The sequence below is a fragment of the Eulemur rufifrons genome, chromosome 13 (genome assembly GCF_041146395.1).
Source record: "Eulemur rufifrons isolate Redbay chromosome 13, OSU_ERuf_1, whole genome shotgun sequence".
Classification (NCBI taxonomy): Eukaryota; Metazoa; Chordata; class Mammalia; order Primates; family Lemuridae; genus Eulemur; species Eulemur rufifrons.
Genome location: NC_090995.1, coordinates 13,507,605 through 13,529,194, shown reverse-complemented (window position 1 = coordinate 13,529,194; position 21,590 = coordinate 13,507,605). Strand labels below are relative to the sequence as shown.

General features: G+C 43.7%; 1 protein-coding gene across 1 annotated transcript; it reads left to right on the top strand.

The window, feature by feature from the left end:
- The first annotated feature begins 182 nt into the window (after nt 1–182).
- On the top strand, nt 183–20,222 carry ENOPH1 (enolase-phosphatase 1). The gene is made up of 6 exons (XM_069485568.1): nt 183–449; nt 8,718–8,819; nt 10,332–10,534; nt 12,692–12,824; nt 14,848–14,971; nt 19,266–20,222. The coding sequence occupies exons 1-6, from the start codon at nt 366–368 to the stop codon at nt 19,403–19,405; spliced, it is 786 nt and encodes a 261-aa protein (XP_069341669.1). The 5' UTR covers nt 183–365; the 3' UTR covers nt 19,406–20,222.
- Nucleotides 20,223–21,590: the final 1,368 nt, after the last annotated feature.

Sequence of the window (21,590 nt, the reverse complement as noted above, 5' to 3'; positions counted from 1 at the left end):
CGTTCTTTGTTCCCGCCCACGCAGAGCCCATTTTGACGGACGGCGTTCGCGGCCTGTGCTGGCCAATCGGCGCCGGCGCCTTTGCCTCCCCCGCCCCCTCGGAGCGCCGTCGGAGCCGCCCCCTCCGCCTGCCCACGTGGTCTCGGCCACTGCCCCGAACTGCTCGAGAGTTCGCGGCTTCCGGGCGGCCGCTTCTCCACTTCCAGGTGTGCGCAGGTGGCTGCTCCCACACGCCCTCCGGGCAGCGCGCGGTCCCCGCTCCGAGACTCCGCGGGGCTGTGGGAGTCCCCGGACCGCGCTCGGCGGCGCCGCCCTGCGCCCTCCGCACCCGTAGGCCGAGGCCCCCGTTGGCATCCGGAGGGGAGATGGTCGTGCTTTCGGTGCCCGCGGAAGTCAGCGTGATCCTGTTAGATATCGAAGGTACCACAACCCCGATTGCTTTCGTGAAGGTGAGGGGCGGAAGGAAGCGGGGAAGTCATTTGTGCCTAAAAACAGTTAAAATGGTTTTCTAAGTGTCGCAGACTTGCCGTGGAGCCGCGAGGCGTAGGGGAGGCGGTGTGGCTGGCTTCGCGGCTCCCGTGGAACGGGAGGAAGGGAACGGTCTTGCTCGAGCACCGTCTTCTGCCTCCGCCGTCCTCCCTCTCGCTTGGATGCGGGCCGGGCAGCGGGCACGGGAGTGGGCGTGAAAAAAGGCCGAGGGTGCAGGTCGGCCGGGCGGGGTCCGGAGACGCGGGCGCCCCGCACCCAGCAGGTGTGCACCGTCGGCCGCAGGTGAGCGCCCTCTCTCTGTTTGGGCGCACCTGGCGAGGCGGCGGCGATTTAAATATGGTACTTGAGGCTTTCAGTCTCCAAATGAAAAGACTGAAGGGTCAGGCCGACTTTTCTGGAAGCCCTGGCGTCTTGGGCGATAATGCTTGCTCTTCGCCCCTTCCCACTCCTGCTGTTGGTGGCCGAACGGCAGGCTGTGTTATTTTACTTCCCTGAGCTCTGTGGTCCACAGCGCTGATTCTTTTTTTTTTTTTTTAGCTATAGGACACTGACTAGATTCCATTTGTTTTTCTCAGAAAACCACAGAAGCTTGATGCTCTTATCCAGAACATTCTTTCTAGGATGTCAGTCTAGCCAACACTTGTTTGCACCTAATGCACAAGCTTACAACTTTGCATTATAGCGGCGTCTTTCCTTTATATGTATTCTATTCGTGTGTCAGAATAAGTGAATATCAAATGTTAGTATAACGTTTGGAAGAATTTCTCAGGTCCCATCTGCTCTTTATGTGGCTCCCAGAGGTTTAAGAATTCATTTCAGATGCAAGTATGTATCAACTAGAGGTGCTTCCCTAACAGTAATATGAGGGAGAGAGATTACAAAGTGGGAAAAACCCATCTTCCGGGAAACTGAGAAGCCTGACTTTTGAATTCTATTTTAGTTTTATTTTAAAAAATTATCTGGCACTCACTCTAGCCCAGGCAACAAAGCGAGACTGTCTCAAAAAAAAAAAAAAAATTATCTGTGAAGAACGAGTGGGGTTTTGTTTGTTTGTTTGTTTTGAGACAGAGTCTCGCTCTGTCACCCTGGCTAGAGTGAGTGCTGTGGTGTCAGCCTAGCTCACAGCAACCTCAGACTCCTCGACTCAAGCGATCCTCCTGCCTCAGCCTCCCGAGTAGCTGGGACTACAGGCATGCGCCACCATGCCTGGCTAATTTTTTCTATACATTTTTAGCTGTCCAGATAATTTCTTTCTCTTTTTACTAGAGATGGTGGGGGGGGGCGTCTCGCTCTTCCTCAGGCTGGTCTCGAACTCCTGACCTTTCTCCCTCCTCGGCCTCCCAGAGTGCTAGGATTGCAGGCGTGAGCCACCGCGCCCGCCACCACGCCCGGCCTAAAGTTTTTTTTAAGAATGAGTTTTTTGATGTAGGACATAATATAAAATCCACGTACAGTTCTAGGACTCCAAATGTAACAACCGCTTACACACTTTTTTTAGAACAATCCCAGTACTTTGACATCTTAGCAAAGGTTCAGAAGAAATCTAGTTTGGCAATTTTCCCAAGTTTTGTGTTTGTTTGTTTGTTTTTTTTTTTTTGAGACAGAGTCTCACTCTGTTGCCCAGGCTAGAGTGAGTGCCGTGGCGTTAGCCTAGCTCACAGCAACCTCAAACTCCTGAGCTCAAGCGATCCTCCTGTCTCAGCCTCCCGAGTAGCTGGGACTACAGGCATGCACCACCAGGCCCGGCTAATTTTTTCTATATATATTTTTAGTTGTCCATATAATTTCTTTCTATTTTTAGTAGAGATGGGGTCTCGCTCTTGCTCAGGCTGGTCTCGAACTCCTGAGCTCAAACGATCCGCCCACCTCGGCCTCCCAGAGTGCTAGGATTACAGGCGTGAGCCACCGCACCCGGCCAATTTTCCCAAGTTTTTAAACACACCAGAGACCTCTGCGACAAAAATCAGGATTGCTCAAATGCCAATAATTGAGTTGACTTTCTTTTTTTCTTGTTGATTGCGACAGAATACCTGCTTTCTTGGTTTTCAGAGTAAAAAGGATTCCTCATTTTTGTGGTTTAGTAAAGTTTCTAGCTCACTAGCTCCGTTCTGGCTTCCGTTGCTTTCTGCTGTCATCAGGAAACCAAGGCCAGTGACTGGAGGGGTAGCAATGTGGCATTAGCTTTGTACCATTCTTGGAAAGTGGATTTGGGGAATAAGATACCTCATGCAAATCAATTTTGTAACAAAACAAAATGTGCCTCCCCCACCTTTTTGCCCAGTGTATCTTCTGCTAGGTGACATTATGGGCCACTTGTTGGAATCTTTGTGGCAGACTTACTCTGAGATCTGAGAATACAAATGGCTTAGTTGCCTATATAAATTTTTCTGATTTTAGTACACCAGACTGCATGCAAATTCAAGGCAGGCTGCAAAAGAATGATTCAGGGATCTTGTTTAAAGGATTCTTTCTTGTACTCAATTTTATGGTAATATATGTTATTAATCATTGATATTGTTTATTATAATTTAATCTGTTGTAACTTATTGCACTTGAATTTATCAAAACCAGTGTTCCTAAAATGTTTAGAAGAAAGATCTGTGTGGGTGTTTATGGTAATTATGCAAAAAAGAATTCCATTAAATGCTCTTTTGGGAAGTGCTAGTCTGGAGTTCAGCTGGGTTTCTTTATTGCAAGACTTCTCAGAGCCTTTGTATCATACACACACACACACTTTGTGAATCTCCAAGAGTGGTATTTCACAAATTTACTTGAACAAAAACCTTTAAGCAGAATATCTCAAGGACTAATCTTTTGAGCACCTTTTTAAAAAATTATTTATATTTTTTAGAGACAATATCTCACTCTGTTGCTCAGACTGCAGTGGCATGATCATAGCTCACTGTAATCTCTAACTCTTGGGCTCACCTCAGTCTCCCGAGTACCCAGGATTACAGGCACGTGCCACCATACCTGGCTAATTTTTTTATTTTTTGTTGAGACAGAGTCTTGTCCAGACTGGTCTTGAATTCCTGGCCTCAAACCATCCTCTGGCCTCAGCCTCTCAAAGTGCTGGGGTTACAGGCATGAGCCACGGTGCCTGGCCATTTGAATACCTTTTGAACCTCTGAATATGCAGAGGTTGAGCATGGGAGTTGAAAAATGTTCTACTTTGAGCTTTATTCGTCAGAGTAGGTGTGTGAATTTGTAGTCCTGCCCTCCTGTGGAATGCTGGAAGGAAACATTGACTGCTGTTTATGTGCAAGATACTTGACTCAGCCTCAACAACTGTGAGGTGTGTGCACTGTCTACATTTTACTGACAAGGAAACAGGCTCTGAAAAGTTGAACAGTATGCCTGGGATTGGACTCCAAATGGTCTTACTCAAAAACTCTTATTTCCCTTACTGCACCTGACTTCTGAAATGGGACCACAGTTTGTGCTGTCTTCTTTGATTGGCTGCTGTATGTTTGATGACACAGTTGATATGAGAGCCCTTTAATCAATATGAAGTAATGCACCATAGAAGTATGTGGTGACCAGGAGTTTTCAAAGGGGGTGTACCTTGGTTGGGTCCTGACCTGCTTACCCCATGAAAATAGGGACAGTAGGGTTATAATTTCTGAAACCCGGTGACCCCAAGTAGCAGCCAGAACATAGAAACTTCTTGATAACATCTAGTGTGGTCTTCAGGAAGGCTATTTGAGGAATAGTTTTAATACCACAACTGCTGAAACTATCTGGCAGATGGCATGGACCATTCCAAGAAGCAGTACATTCCCGTCCTTACAAGTGTTCAAACAGAGTTTGCGGGACCATTTTAAGAGATGCTGTAGTAAAAAAAAATAATAGTAATAACAATAGAAGTAGAAATAGCCTTTGAGCCTTTGCACCAGACTGCATGAGTTCCAGGGCCGTGCCGAGCAGAATGAGGCCGTGGGTTTTTTTTTCCAGTGTCAGGCGGTCCCATTTCAGAGGTCTGCAGATCTCTTCTGAAGGAACCGGAAGATATTTACTGTGATGTAAATTGTCTAATTTAATCCTTGTCATCTCTCTGCAAGGTGTGTCTCACAAATAAAGTGAGGCTCAGAAACTAGCTTCAATTATTATTTCTGAAAGGGGGCAAGGCAAAAATTAAAATTCAAGAATATGAAAAAACTGTTTTTTGTTATTTTTACAAGGGGCAGCTTTCTTTAAAACTCTCAGGAACTACTTAAGGTTTTTTTTTTTTTTTTATAGTTGTCATATATGACTGTTCTTACCATGCTTTATTTAAATAGCTTCTCATTCAAAACATTTTAAGCACAGATATGTAGCTCTTATATTTTAATAAATGCATTCACTTTCTTGGAACAAAATGAATGTTTTCCCAACTAACATGTTAATATTATGAAACTTTTTTTATTGAGAAAGATTTAGTGTTTTACAAAGATTATTTAAAATACTAGGCTAAATTACTAACAATCATTCCCTTTCCCTTTCTGTTGATCATTAATTAGACTGGAAATGATAAGACAAACTTTCCTGCTTCTTTTTTTTTTTTTTTTGAGACAGAGTCTCGCACTGTTGCCCAGGCTAGAGTGCCGTGGCGTCAGCCTCACTCACAGCAACCTCAAACCCCTGGGCTCAAGCGATCCTCCTCCCTCAGCCTCCCGAGTAGTTGGGACTACAGGCATGTGCCACCATGCCTGGCTAATTTTTCTATATATATTTTTAGCTGTCCAGATAATTTCTTTCTATTTTTAGTAGAGACGGGGTCTCGCTCTTGCTCAGGCTGGTCTCGAACTTCTGAGCTCAAACAATCCTCCGGCCTCGGTCTCCCAGAGTGCTAGGATTACAGGCGTGAGCCACCGCGCCCGGCCTCCTTGCTTTTTGATAACTTCTAATTCTTGATTTAGAATGACCAGGCCTTAAAGAGGAAGGTATTGTTTATTTACTCCTACAAAGGAAGCTTCTGTCTTCACTTAAAAGTGATGTGGCCCTTAATAGTTTCCCGTGAATCCAGGTGTGTGAGACGGCCCACTTCACAGGTGCGACTAGGGACCGTCAGAGCATAGTAGCGTAGAGGTGACGTCACCAGAGGGACTGCCCAGCTGCTGCCTCCCCAGGGAGGCCCACTCTGGTCTAGGGCCAGGGCTTCAGGGAACAAAAGTTGGGTTGGTCCTGGAAGACTGTTTTAACATTAACCAACGCATGAAAGATTGGTGTATGTAAATAAAAAACCTGGTTTAATATAAGTTTGCCTAATAATATTGCCACAGTCATCTGATGCTAAACTGCTCTGGGAGAACCACATGGGAAGGCTAACCTTAATCAAAGAGAGATGCTAGGTGACAAGACCATCAGGGAAATGACTTTGACCCAGCGGAGAAACTTGGCTCAGCACGAATAACGGTCTGTCTGCAGATTTATCCTAGCACAGCTGACTCGCTGCCTGTGTGGGTCCAGCTCTATTCTCTTGAGGCTTCAGTCTGGTCATTCTGGTGAGATTTGAGTTTTACTAAAGTCTTCAGCTGTGCTGCTGCAGATAACTATTTTGTCCATTGCTTTTAGTTTCCCAAATTTTATTCTTAGGGTAAACAGCCTCTAATTTGCTTGTTTGTTTTTGTAGGGGATAGCTTTATTTAAAACACTGTAAGCAAATCTGTGAACTTTTTTACTAAAATATAATTTTGCTAACTGTTCAGATTATACATTTTCATTGTAGAAAATAGGTATGGCCTCCCCCCCCCCCCCAAAAGCTGCTTTTAACATCATGGCCCAGAGAGAACAGAACCCTTGTAAACATTTAGGTCCATGTTCTCTCAGACTTTGTTCTATGCATTAGATATCCACCTAATAGGATTATGCTCTACGTACTGTTTGTAATCTGTTTTATTATTTGGAGGATATTTATTTTTAGGAACTATCAAGCCACTTAAATTTCTTTTTATTCTTTGAGATTAATAGAGAAACAGTAACCCACCAATATTGCCTTTGTGTTGCTTAATTTTCTTGCTGAATAAGTTCTCAAATACTGTAAGTCATTTGCACTGTGTGGTTCCCTTGGAAGGTTTTTAAAATAGTTTCTTGAAATAGTTGTGCTCTAAGTATTGTCCTTAGGTGGTACCTTTTATTACCCATTTCCTTCAGTGGGTATTTTGAGTAAATATCGTAACAACAGCTTTATTTTTATTGATTCTATGACCTTTTTATTAAAACAACCACTTCACCATAAAGCAAATCCATGTCTGGACTTCTGATCATTTACGAGGCACCTTCTTTAATTAGATCTTCAGAAATTTTGGGCCCTTAATGGAGCTGTTTCATTAAGGCACCATCGAGCTGTCTAAGAGAAATAGAAATTGCTGCTGGCGTGTTGTCGCTGCCAGCATGCAGTGGAACTGAATCATACTCCTTCCAAACACAAATACTCTAATTTAGTTCTGTAGCCTTTTACATGCACTGCTAAACTGTAACACCACCTTAGGTGCCTGCTGAACTAAAAACCACACATCTATTTGTAGAATCCTGGGTTTTTTATAGCATTTTTTGTCATACCATAGTATTCTGAAATTATCTATGAATGGATTATAACTGAAGTTAAAACATTTATTATCACGTTATTTCTGGAATTGTTTTATAAGCCTGAAAATTTTCACTGGGCAGGATTGGGCAGTAAGCACTGGCTTTAAAAAATGTTTTGGAGCATTCTTGCATGGTATCATAGCACATGGCAGGCTACTTTATAGGCTTTTTTAAAAGCCACATAAAGGCATTTTATTTATGGTACTTAGTAGATGCTCAAAAAGTGTGTGGGTTCAAACAAATGGATGTGTGTGTTGAAAAAAATGGATAAAATCTTCACAATTTAGTTAACCGTACCGTGTACGTGCTTTCATGTTACGCTTTTGTGTTACGTAGTAACACTTTTGCACTAAAATAGAACAGTCTACCATGTTGACCTTAGATAATTGATATTCTAGATGTTGTTTTAAATTCTAGCTTCTATGTCCAGCTTTGTCATTTTATTCAGTATAGAGGGGAGTTTTTTAAATGAGGAGAGGGGGAAAACTGGATGATCAGGAATTCTAGAGTAATCTCCAACTTCTAAAGCTTTCCCCAGAAGTTTAGAATTGGTTGAAACCATGCACCCAGTATTTCTTGGCGTGCTCTGAGAAGAGTGGCTGTGGTTTATAACTCTGTTGTCAGAAGTCTCTGACGCTCAGTAGGTCCTCACTAAATAAATACTGAATGAAAGACTTGGCTGTGCTTGGGATTTATCCTCTGGGAACATCTCTGCTGTTATGTATCAGTAAGTTGAGGTGATTCTTGCCCAGTTTTGCTGCATGTGCTGGAGAGAACAAGTGATAACGTGGCAGGTGCTTTCCGTAAACTATCTCTAAATACTCCAGTGACTTTGCCCTGTGTCATCTGCCTGGATAGCAGATGGGAAAACCGGGGCTCAGTGAGGAAAAATGACTTGAACACAGCTAGGAAAAGGCAGAGGAAGAACTCCAGCTGAGAAAGAGAAATCATACTCCCAGTGCATAGGCGACTGACAGGTTATTTATTGCTGAACTGTTTTGCACATCAGTTTCTTATAGGATGCTCTGTAGGTGGTCTGATTACCAGGGAGTCATAGGGGTCAGTTTTAACATTTGTCATGCACGGACACCATTCCCTCAGCAGATGTTTAAGTTATATGTACAGTACCGTGGTGTGCATTGGGGATCCAGCTGTGTGAGCCAGACACACTCGATCCACGCCCTCAGGGACCGTTGGTCTGGTCATCTAGCTTAGTAGTTGGCAGATCCCTTTTCTGTGAAGGGCTGGATAGTAAATATTTTAGGCCGTGCTGGCCATACGTGATCTCAGTCACAATTATTCAACTCTGCCATTGTGACCCCAAAAGTAGCCAGAGACAGTGTGTAAATAAATGAGTGTGGCTGGGTGCCAGTAAAACTTCATTTACAGAAATAGGCGGTGGCTAAAACTTCATTGACAGAAAAGTTTCCAGTAAAACTTCATTGACAGAGATAGGCGGTGGACCGGATTTGGCCAGCTCCTGGTCTGGTTCGTTTGTTTCTTGATCTCTGTCTGGCTCCTGCATCCACAGCAGGATTGTCACCAACAGTTCCGTTGACGTGTTCGTTACGGTGAGGTAAGGTGACATCGTAGAAGAGCTGGATCTCGTGCCACTGACAAAAGCTAACTCTTTTTTCTTCTGTCTTTGCTGTCTTATTCAGGACATTTTATTTCCTTACATCAAAGAAAATGTTAAAGAGTATCTGCAGACGCATTGGGAAGAAGAGGAGTGCCAGCAGGATGTCAGTCTTTTGAGGAAACAGGTTGGGACATTTCTGTCTCGCATTCCCGAGTGTCTGAGAGTTGAGGGTGCCCAGACACGCCGAGTATCTGCTGAGCGTGGTGCAAAGCCAGTGCCCGACTCACAGGGCAATGCGGTTGCACTGACTTGCCTTCTCAGGAATTCACAGCACGTAATTAAAGGCCAGATCGTGGAGTTTGTTGTCTCTAGAATTGCCTCTTCCTAGAGCTGTTCAAATTGCGTAAAAATATCACGTATTTATAAAACGAAGCTTTTTCTGGGTGGAATGCACAGGTTTTGTGCAGTCTCTGCATTTTTTCGTTACTATCTCCAAGTGGCGGCACCTCGTCATCTCCCACTCTCTGCTGCCTGCCGCCCCTCTCCAGTGCTCCTGGGTCCTCACGTCCACGCGCCCCCAGACTTGTCACCCTGCACAGCCTGGCCCGGCCTGCACGGTCGCCTCGGCCTCGCGTGCGTCGTGCTGCTCTCCTTTGCCTCCCGTCCTCAGCCTGTCTTTCCCTTCATCGTGTGCTGGGGAACTCCTGCGCTTATTTTTGCTAGAACTGCTTCAGTGGCAGAGATCTTAGCTGGTTTGTGGAGCTAATGCACTGGCAGTTATTTTAGTTAGTTTATTTATTTATTTTTATTTATTTAATTTTTTTTTTAGACAGAGTCTTGCTCTGTCACCCGGGGTAGAGTGCAGTGGTGTCATCTTAGCTCACAGCAACCTCAAACTCCTGGGCGCAAGCGATCCTCCTGCCTCAGCCTCCCAGGTAGTTGGGACTACAGGAATGCATCACCACACCCAGACTAATTTTTCTATTTTTTTGTAGAGACGGGGTCTTGTTCTTGCTCGAGCGATCCTCCCACCTTGCCCTCCCGGAGTGCCAGGATTACAGGCGTGAGCCACTATGCCCGGCCCTTCCTTACCTTTTTCTTGTTGTTGTTGCAATCCTTGCTGGATCATACATATTCCCCCATTATAGTATATAAATATCTTTAGAGAGTGGATTGTATTGTCACGAGGTCAGTGTTCTCAGTGGCTGTTAGGATTTTTGCAAGATGTGGGCAAGTGTAGGAGACCGAATGTGAACCAACCCCATTATTTGCCTAGCTTCTTTTCATTGAATTCCAGGCATCAACGAATTTATGAGGTTTTCTTTGTTTCTTCCTCAGTTAGTTATAGTGCAGAGAAAAATGATTGAGTTTAACTGAAGTCCTGGTGTGGTGATCCCAGTGAGCAAATCAGCAAACCCTTGCTCTGTCGTTACGTGCTCTGCCTTCTCACACACAGCACACCTCTCGGTCACAGTGTCGGCTCTCGCAGTCTAGGAAAGGTCACTTACATTTCTTAATCCAGTTGCTTTTGGCGATCATTTGTATCAGCTCCAAGGTGCGCGATATTTTAATTTGTAGCAGTGCTAGGGTTAACGATAGTGGGAAAAAATTGGTCTGCTTGGTTTTGGGATCTCGTTTTAAATGATGTTTTTTGAGTAAGTGCAAAAACGAACTTCCTGTTGTTTCTGACTCAAAGGCCGAAGAGGATGCCCACCTGGATGGGGCTGTTCCCATCCCGGAAGCGCCGGGGAGCGGAGCGGACGACCTGCAGCGGGCGGTTCAGGCTGTGGTGGACAACGTGTGCTGGCAGATGTCTCTGGACCGAAAGACCACCGCCCTCAAACAGCTGCAGGGCCACATGTGGAGGGCGGCGTTCACAGCCGGGCGGATGAAGGCAGAGTATGTGCTCACGTCGGGCTAAGCATCCCACCAGCCCCAAATCCAGATAGGTTTTTCTAGTCCTCTCTTCCCGGTGTAAGTAGCATGATTAGTAAAATAGATTAAATCAACATTCTTTTTATTCTCACAAGGGAGTTGTTTTATTTTTTTCAAAGCGGAGCTCAAGCATTTCACCCAGCTGAATTCCGCAGACCCGCGTGTCTGGCTTTGCAGGATAGTTGAAAGACTTGTAGTCCCAGTTTAAAACAACTTCCTGTAACGCTCCCTGGAAGTAAGTCATACCTGATCCTTAGCACACTAGTGACCGCAGTGTCAGGCTGCTTCCCAGGACTGTTAGTTGCCTGCTTTTTGCTCTGTTAGAGAGAGAGAGTGAGAATGCTGTGAAATATGCGCTCTGTCATTTAGGGGTTGCTCAGACAATGTCAGCACTGCCGATTTTTTCTGTGCTCTTTTGAGCAACTTCCACAAATCCTTTCATCTTGGTTGTGGAGTTCCTGATAGCACTCCTGTTTAAGGAGACTCATGAGTATAGTATTGCTTAGAAATTCTTTTTTTTTTTTTTTTTTTTGAGACAGAGTCTTGCTCTGTTGTCCTGGGTAGAATGCAGTGGCATCATTGTGGCTCACTGCAACCTCAAACTCCTGGTTGCTCAGGTGTCCTCCTGTGTGCCTCCCGAGTAGCTGGGACTACAGGCATATGTCACCACACCCGGATAATTTTTCTATTTTAGTAGAGACAGGGTCTCGCTCTTGCTCAGGCTGGTGTCGAAGCGACCCTCCCGCCTTGGCCTCCCAGGGTGCTAGGATATTCCATGGGTGACCCACTGCACCCAACTGAGAAATTCTTTTTTTTTTTTTTTTTGCCCCAAATGCGTTCACAGGAAGAAATTCTTAGTAAGACTCTGCTGATAAGGATTTTAGTCTGTTGCCTGGTGTAAAACCCTAAAATCCAAGATCGTTTCCAACTGCCCACATTTATTTCTTTTGTATTTCTGTTAAACAGATGTCATTCTTTTATTTATGTGCTTTACATAGATAAATTTCAGGATATGCCAATTATCTGGGAATATCAGCCAGTTCACATGGTAAAAGACTCACAAAAGTGGAGCCGGAAGACTGTGCTCCTAGCAGTTAGCCCTCTTCTTTGTCTCGGTGCCTTAATTATAAAACCAGGGCTTGGCGTAAATGACCGTAAACTGCTAAAGCATTGCTTCAGAGCAGTAACAATCTGTGCAAATTTAACGTGGAAAAAGTCTGGCTCCATGTGCAGTGCAAAGTAACACACTTACAATTGTGTGCCTGGTTTTTAACTTGTTGGTCTCTTTCCTTCAATTAGTGCTGCATAGTGAGCATATTAATGCGTATGCAACACAGGGCTTCGCTGATATTCTCCAGTTAATGTTTTAAAGATGACTGGTTCCATAACCCAAGTTCCTCTTTCACCCTCTATGATGTCATTTCCTCCACGAATGTGGAATGTACTGTGAAATTGGTAAGAGAGAGTGTCAGGAGTCAGAAAATCAGACACCATTTGCAGGTTGACCATGTGAGATGGTACACGTGTCTTAACTGATGAGTTATGTAATTTTTGTATAGTAAAACTTTAGGTTTTCTTAGTTCTCAAGAAATGTAATTCTGTTTTCTGGCTAATCAAAGGTTTATAGCTTTGAACTCACAACGTTTTTTTAAAAAAATCGTTTTGGGTGCAGATCTTTCTGAAAGCATTTTCATGCCTTCTTAAAGCATGCTGGATATAATTTAACCTTTTCTTGTTAATTACAGATTATATAATAGTATAACATTATTGCTATTGCTTTTTTGAGTTAGTTGGTAATTTAAAAAAAATCACTTTCTTATTTCATCCCTTTATCTGTAATCCCTTTTTTCTGTCATTAGTGTCGCTGTGAGAATAATTTTAGAGGAAGGAGAGAATAGTTTTTCCACTTTCCACCTAAAGTGTTGCTTCTAATCTGCTGTGACCTTGGAACTCTGGCAACACATTTGTCAGCTTATTAGAACTGCAGGAGTTCACAGCCGTGGACCTGCTTCTCAGGTTCCCCTTTGGTACAAACAGAGCAATGTGTGGCATTATTTTGACTGGGTTTCATCTGGCTGGCTGATGTGTTTCTGCATTGTAACTTGGTGGTTTTCCCTCTAGGTTCTTTGCAGATGTAGTTCCAGCAGTCAGGAAGTGGAGAGAGGCCGGAATGAAAGTGTATGTCTATTCTTCAGGGAGCGTAGAGGCACAGAAACTGTTATTTGGGCATTCTACAGAGGGTGATATTCTTGAGGTAGGTTCCTTGGTTTACCTTGTTTTTTGACACCTTCAAAACATGAAATAACGACCGTTAAAGGAATGTTCTATAGTTATGAGCTAAATCAGTAGATTAATTGCCTTTGCAGGTCGTAAAGAGAAGTGGAAAAACTGGGGGAGACAGTATAGATAGGGAAGGATGAAATGTCTGTGTTATCTGTTTTTGGATCAAACGTTCTTAAACTTTGTTGTTTTATAAGGATCACCTGGGTAGTTTGTTAAAAATGTAGATCACTGGGCTTGGCTTTCTAGCAAATCTGAATTGGCAGGTCTGGGGTGGGGTCAAGAATCTATTTAAACATCTAATAAAAGTGATTTTGATGAGGATGGTACTAGAGGCACCTATTATGTGTGTGCACATACATGCTAGCATGTAAATCAACTATCTCGCCAATGTTAGAAAACCAACAACCCAAAGGAAACTAATGGAATGCTTTTTTTGGTTGTTTAAAATTAGGTAAGAAGAAAAGAATCACTTTCAATTATATTGCATTTATAATTTCTTCTATGTGAGGTTGTTAAATGAAGTTTATTCTGTGTCTTGAAAAATCAAATCAAATCAGGTAAGATGCAAAATAGTCCTAAGACGTATGTAGACTTCTTGAATGAAGCAGAGCACAAGGTGGACTCATTTGTTTAGGGCTCTTTGGATAGGTACAGATTTTATTTCAGAAGAAACTGCATTATTATATGGGAGAACTGGGCACGTAATTAAACACAGTGACAAGTTAAGGTCACTTACACGTTTCTGGTACGTGAGAAAATTCCTGCTGGGCCGTCTGTGTCCCCATCCCTGCACCCCCTAGAGCATGGGGTGGTCAGTGGGAGAGGGCGTACATGTAGGCCCTCAGAGAGAACTGCCGCCTCACCAGTACAGGTGCACTTAGTGATGGGCAATAGGCAACTTGGCCAAATAGTTTTTAAAAATAAATATTTATTGAGCCCCTACCACGTACAAAGAACACTTTGGCTTTGGAGGTTGTCGTATTCTAATTTTAGTACTTTCTTACTTTTCATTTTATTTCTAAATCAAATATTAAAACAAATAATGAAACTCCTTAATCACTGGTAACTGGTCTCTGAATACAGATATAACTTCTTTTCTGCTCTCTGTGATGAAACAGGCGATAAGGTGATAATAGACAGGACATGATAATTACCTACTGAGTTTGCTAATAATTTTATTCTCCAGTTAACAAGTGAAGCAAACAGAGAAAGAAAATATGCAAAATCAATCTTCTTGAAAGTGGAAAAAAAATTTAATATTGCCTAAATTTATCTTTGAGTGTTCATTAGGCTTGTTTTTAGTTTGTGAAAAGTTCTGAAAACATTCAGGAGATCATGTAAGAATAGCTGATCCTAAATATGGGCTTTAATAACTGTTGGTTAAATTAGCAAGTTACAAATTTGACTCCAGTTATTTCCAAGAGGGCAAGGACATTTAATACTGTTAACTCTACAGTAGAATTTCAAAATGTTTTAATTAGAAAATGAAAATTTTTGAAAATAAAATAATAGCTTATTAATGCGGCAAGTTGGAGAAATCTTTTCATTCTAGGATCAAAAGGACAATGTTCAGAACTTTTCATCAGGAACAAAATTCAGTCCAATAAGTTGTGTGAGTGCAAATAGTGTTTAAAGGGTAAAATGTAGGGCATGTATATTTTAAGCGATTTTGGATATAAAGTGAATGCTAATGAAATCCAAGTAGATTATAAAATCATCTTATATATGAATGTTAATGAAATCCAAGTAGATTATAAAATGACCTCATGTATGTTGAGCTGGTCGTTTTCTTCTTCCAAAGTTTTATTGCTATGAAGTTTTTATATTTACTATTTGTAGGCTCTAGAACGTTCTCTACTGAGTAGTTTTCAGTTAAGTGTTTATTGAATGAACGACGTCACTGATCACGTATTTCAGAGAACAGGGATGTGAGGCAGAGAGGTTCTGTGTATTGCAAGTGTATTTATATTGTCTTTCCTCTTCTCTCTGTTCAGCTTGTTGACGGGCACTTTGACACTAAGATTGGACACAAAGTGGAGAGTGAGAGTTACCGAAAGATTGCAGATAGCATTGGGTGCTCAACCAACAACATCTTGTTTCTGACAGATGTCACTGCGGGTGAGTAATTGAACTTACATACTCCCCAGATAGGAGCTGAGCCTGGTACTACAAACACATTGCTTCTTTAAAGAAAGTTTATGTGGGAATCCTTGAAAAATAACAGTTTTATAAAAAGAAACAGTGACCCACCTCCCTCTCCATTTACCAACCCTTGGGGGTTGTGTGTGGGGAAGTGAGATTGGAAAGACTAATTCTCGTTTTAACTACGTAGCCATGGTTTCCCACCCATCACTCTGTGTGCACACGTACACACGGATGACACGGGAAGATGACAGAGGAAGATGAGTGGAATCACTGTAGGAAGGAGCGTGTGGGCCGGAGCATTAGGGTAGGTGATGGTTAGTTAAGGACAGTGAAGTCACAGGGGACCTGCGCCCAGTGCATTTAACAGCAGTGAGATCAGCTGTGCACACCCAGCAGAAACAAAAAAACAGAGAACTGCAAATAGTTTTTTTTTTTTTTTTTTTTGAGACAGAGTCTCACTCTGTTGCCCAGGCTAGAGTGAGTGCCGTGGCGTCAGCCTAGCTCACAGCAACCTCAAACTCCTGAGCTCAAGCGATCCTCCTGTCTCAGCCTCCCGAGTAGCTGGGACTACAGGCATGTGCCACCATGCCCGGCTAATTTTTTCTATATATATTTTTAGCTGTCCATATAATTTCTTTCTATTTTTAGTAGAGATGGTGTCTCGCTCTTGCTCAGGCTGGTCTTGAACTCCTGAGCTCAAACGATCCGCCCACCTCGGCCTCCCAGAGTGCTAGGATTACAGGCGTGAGCCACCGCATATAGTTTAAGCACTTTTTGCCCATTATTCCGTTGGTGAGCTGTGAGGAGGGGCCTCCTCCCTGCCTTCCCTTGGGTGGTCTCTGCTCCGAGGCGGAGACCATCTCGGGCTTGGTGGTGTGCGAGTCACCTATTTCAAGACATACATATTTTTCTCCCCAGCATGGCCCTCTTTGTTATACACAGTCCATTAGCATATACATTATTCAACTTCAAGGGTTGAAGGCCCAAGATAGTATATACAGACTGTACTTTATTGCCAATATAAATTATTTCAAGAGTAGTTTTGATCGAATGGAAAACACACTCTGAGCATCTGTATGAGAATGAGTGTCCTCGGGAGAGCTGTAGAAGGGGGTAGTGAATGCGGGAACAAGCAGCAGGTGAGGAGCTGGGGATGCTGGGGAGGTGTTCTCCGCGTCCCTGGTCGGTGAGGCGCTCCTGAACTCCCCCACCTGGTTCCAACTTTTGATGATGGGATCATTCTCTTTAGAGCTGGTGCATTGCCCAGTGAGCCGACTGTGGGTATGTTTATCATTGCACTTGTATTTGAGGGCCTTTCTGTTTATTTGTGTTCCTTTTTTTCTGCCTTGGATTTTAAGTTTCTCTGGGTCTGAGAGCACACCTTCTGTTGGCCCCGGAGCAGGGACTAGTGTGCTGTGCAGCTGCTCCCGCCAAACTCTGTCCATGACAGCAGGCTGAGAAGAGGATTAGGGAAAGGGGGCCGGGGGTGGGGGAGGAGGTGGCTTCACGTGACTCCTGGGCGGCTTCTGCAGTGAGATCCTCTCTGCAGCCCCTCCTGTCTGTCGTCACAGAACTACAGCCGCTTCCGCTCATTGGGATTTTCAGAGATGGGCCCCAAGGACAATCCAGGTTTCTGGTGAAGGTGTCTTACCTGAAGTGTAGTGTGTTTGAACAATGTTGTTTCTCTTCTGCTGACCCTTAAGCTTTTGGTCATCGTGGTAGGCAAGCAGGAGTTGTAGGTATATAAGCAGGTACTAATTTGCTAAGCAGTTTTTTTTAAAAAATGTAATCAACATAGATCATCTAAAGCCTAAAGAAGTTACAATAACTTTCCCCAGAAAAATAGAGGTAGAGTAGGCTTAATTTTACCTGACATACAGTAGACTTTCAGTATTTAATGATATCTGTATTAAATTTCAGTCCTTGGTAAATTTAGACCAGAATTTTTAATCTAGGTAGACGTTGCCGATTCACAGCTATTTATTGCTTTGAGCTTTGCAAATTCAGCATGTTTGATGGGATCAGCCCTGTCCTGCATGTCCTGGCTTGAGTTAGCTTCAAAGTTCAAGCGTTTCTACAAACCGACAGCTCATTTGCTCTGCTTTCTGGAAAGCTTTACATTCGCATGTTTGATTGCACTGGAGGAGAGAGGCAGACGCGTGTGCTGACGTGCCGCTGCGTAGCCAGGCCACGGAGATGTCCTGTCATCGAGCGTCAGCCTGAACAGCCACCGTCTCACTTGGTTTCTACTTTGATCTATAAATGTACTGCAAGCGTTTGCTTATCGTGTTTCTACATGGAAACCTTTTACTGAGTTGAGGCTTCAGTATACCCTTGACTGACTTCTGGGGGCTTAGAGTGGTAGGGTGGGGAGGTGGTTTTACTGTCAGTAGGGTGGGATGTGCCGTAAGTTTCTGTGAAGAATGACAATCTGATGACCTTCCACTATGTTTTGCTCTTTATGGAAAGGAAATAGGACTTGTCCCGGTGAGTTTAGATGTTTAATCTGTGAATTGCTTTTCTCTAATCATTGTTATAAAGGAGGCTTTTGCAGATGAAAATCTGTAGTTTGCCTTGTAGCAATTTCCCTAATAGTTTTCGTGGTAAGTTTCTGCAGAGAAGTGGTACGTTTCTGCAGGCTTAGAATTAAGGCTCTGCTGTGTGCCTGGCACCCCCCTCAGAGTCGGCCCATTCCGGATTGAAGGCGGGGTTCAGCTCGTGATCCCCAGACCCTTGCTCTGTCCCCAGCTTTCTGATCATGTTGGTAATTGTAGCCCCTGCCCTAAGATCACTTACAGTTTCTTCATATGCTTTTCTTTAGCCACGTGTTTTTTGCATTTGGCATCATAGTACGTATATAATTTCAGGACTTTTTCTTTTCACTTAAGCCATTTCCTTAGGTTGCACTACCAGAAATTATTCCTAATTTTGGAGACTAGAAATTATCCCCAAGTTGGCCTCAAAATGAAATTGGCCCCCTCTGAGTTCTCCATAAGGAGGTTTTATTCCTGTCCCTTGTCTCCTGCCAGCCCCACACTGGATGAGGCAGTAGGGCCAGAGCTTGGGTCCTGTGTCGCTGGGGGAGGCACCCCCACTTCCCAGCCTGCCCGCCTCGCTCTCTCCTGTCATCCCTGGTCCTGTGTTTAGTACCACGTGCCCAGACTTCCACTGCTGGGGCCGGATGGAAGACTAAATTGGTCTCTCAAATAACGCCCAAGCATGAAAGAGAGAACTGAGACTCTTTCTCCTTGGAGGAAAGGAGAAAAGGATCCTGGGTTTTGAGTCAGTTATACCAATAGATTGATGTATCTGTTATACCAGTAGACCAATTAGATGCTTAAGGCCAGAACTTGCTCCATGGCTGTCTAGGCAAGAAGCCTGAATATGGAACAGCCACTCGCTGGTGGCAAGTCCCACATGGACTGTGATGGCTCCACTGGGTCAAGATGAGAATTGTGCTGTCGGCGTCAGGCTGGGAGGGAGCGGGGAGTAGAAGGCGTTCCCACACCGCGAGGCGAGTCTGTGCACAGGCAGGGCAGACAGTAGACACCTGAGGAGGTGGGCAGGTGGGAGAAACAGCCCTGTCTCCTGGTCTCTCTCCAGGAACTTCTTACCTCTCAGCATTGAATGTATCCATGGAGATGCTGTACCTCTTTCCAAAGGCTGAGAAACTCTTGAGGCTTCGTATTATATCAAATCTAAATTCCACAGAATGTGTGCCAGATTTTTCACCAGCTTTGCTCTCTCTGTGCAAGTGGCCCTGTCTCTCTTGCCACAGACCCGTGTTCTGTTTTCTCCTCTGCCTTGGTCCATTCTAGGGAGAGGGTCTGACATGTCTGGGGTCTGCGGGCGAGAGCAGATGTTCTGGCCTGATCAGATCAGAGGGTTCCTTTTGTCCCGCGTCTGCCGAACTGGCATCGTTACCAGCAGCCTGCCCTTCGGGACACAGCTCCGTGCCCGGGAGGACTGACGGGAAGGGATGGAGGGAAATCTCGGGACAGGACACAGCTCTGGCCTGCATCCATGAGTACTTAATGAAGCTCCCCTTCTGTTCTGTCAAATACGGTTATGTATTTTTAAGAAAATTTATTATGGGAAAAAGTAAGACAGGTATGAAAGAATAATATAATCAACCCCAGTGTGTCCAGCTTGTAGCTTCAGCAGTGATCAAATCAGGGCCAGACTCGTTCCCTCTATTCCCACGTCCCCCTGATAACTGGGGTGCACACTCAGACGCCGTTTCCTGGTGTTTCTGTGGTTTGCGCAGAGGCCAGCGCCGCCGAGGCTGCAGACGTGCACGTGGCCGTGGTGGTGAGGCCCGGCAACGCGGGGCTGACGGACGACGAGAAGACCTACTACAGCCTCATCACGTCCTTCGGGGACCTGTGCCTGCCCCGCTCCGCCTAGCGCGGCGCCTCCCGCCCTCACGGTCCTCCCACAGCGTCTAGTTTCATTCTGATGGCGAAATTAACTTACGTAAAAACAAACACATCCACATACACATACGTATGCAAGTCTGGATATGTGTGTGCTCACATTAACTTCCACGTAAGTGAGAACAAAGTCTCAGTTCAGTGAAAACAGAACTTATTTAAAGATGCTTTATATGTAGAAATTGTTTGAAACGGGACTCTGACCCTTACTGAGGGCAAAGTGTAGTTGATGGAAGAAATTGCTGAAATACAGATCTAACGTGTTCATCAAGTCATGGACCCAAATGGAAAGCTAGTTTTGAGAAATTATTCAGAAGCCTTGTTTTAAAAACTGGAATTGTTTCAAAGACTTATTTCTAATAGTAATTAGAAATAAGTCTAACCCTGTTTAATTGTAAGTTATAAATTACAGCATCTCTCTTTCATATTTGTCTCCCTGTATATACAAGGCAAAAGGTATTTTTTTCTGCTTCAGATGGGAGCAAAATTGGGAAAGAATGCTCACTTGAGTCTTGATCAATCAAGTATCTGTTACTTAAGAAGAAACTTGCTAATTATTCTGGCACCCACAGCAACCTGTTGCCTTACCAGGGAAAAGGTGCACCTATGTAACTGGCTAAAATAGAGATGTGGTTCTTAATGTTTAACAAAATAGTCCTAATTCTACTGGTTATCACTGTAGATGTTACAGTTGCTGTTCTAACTACTTCTTAGCACAGTTTGAGAATATATGTTAATTGCCATTTACTATTAATAAAAAAAGATTTTACTGAAATCAGTTCATAAGGTCAAGAGCCCTAATATGTAATATTTTCCTCTGAAATGAATGTGAGAAATGTAAATTTTATAACAGCATTATTCTGATTGCGTTCTAATACGATGTCATGCTAATTTCATGTTGTGCTTAATAAAAGCATTTTCTTCTTCACTCAGTTTTACATAGGTTCCTGAACTGTGCCACATACTGCCATAGCAAGAGGAACTGAGACTGAGGAGAGACTGAAAACGATAAGAATATTATTTTAGTTTTTGCCTTAATCACGTATGTAGTGTATGTGTGTTTTAATGGCGTGCCAGTGGCAATTGAGTTATGTATCTGTGTAAGGTTACTGTTTCATCTGGATAGTAAGTGTTCAGGATATGAGTGCGGTTTCTTAGATATTTGAGAATCGTAATATTTGAGGTATATAAGGTAATGCTTGAAGGAGACAGTTACTCTCTTAAGAAAAACTAATGAATCCTGGAGGCATAATTTTAGGAATGCTTTGAATGAGGAACAGGAAGTCTTGCAAATATGAGAGGACAGGGGATATATTTTTTTATTGCTAATTATGATCTTCTAGGAGCTAATTAAGAAATCTAATGACTATGAAAATATATAAGTAAAGAAAAAGGAAGTGAACGTAAGTGAATCTTAGAGATGGGAGTAATTTGTAAATGATGGCAAAACCACAAATGGTAATTAAAAGATGAACTTCATACATTTTTTGGAAAAGCTCAAGGGCAGATGGCAGAAAAGGGTGTCTCTTAACGATGTAAAGGAGTAATTGGAAAAGTAAGGAAGAAGTGAGAGAAAATTGTATACTAGGAACTAGATGAGAAAGGAATTTAAGGAAAAGAAAGTGCTTGGTGTGTAGCCAGCAGAGAATTGAGGTGGAGGGGCATTTGTTTACGGGGAAAAGGGTGTCAGGAAAACTGTGTAGTTCACACTCAATAATGAGGCAGAAAATAGATAGATTCAGGAACTAAGAGAAAGTTGAAATGTCAAATGCAGTTGGTGAAAGTGGGACATGAAAGGAAGGGAAAATCATGGTGAGTGGAATTTCTTAGAGCCTGATACAAATTCATTCAGTGGGCCGGGCGCGGTGGCTCACGCCTGTAATCCTAGCACTCTGGGAGGCCGAGGCGGGTGGATCGCTCAAGGTCAGGAGTTCGAGACCAGCCTGAGCAATGAGCGAGACCTCGTCTCTACTAAAAATAGAAATTATCTGGCCAACTAAAATATATATAGAAAAAAAAAAAATTAGCCGGGCATGGTGGCACATGCCTGTAGTCCCAGCTACTCGGGAGGCTGAGGCAGTAGGATTGCTTAAGCCCAGGCGTTTGAGGTTGCTGTGAGCTAGGCTGACACCACGGCACTCACTCTAGCCTGGGCAACA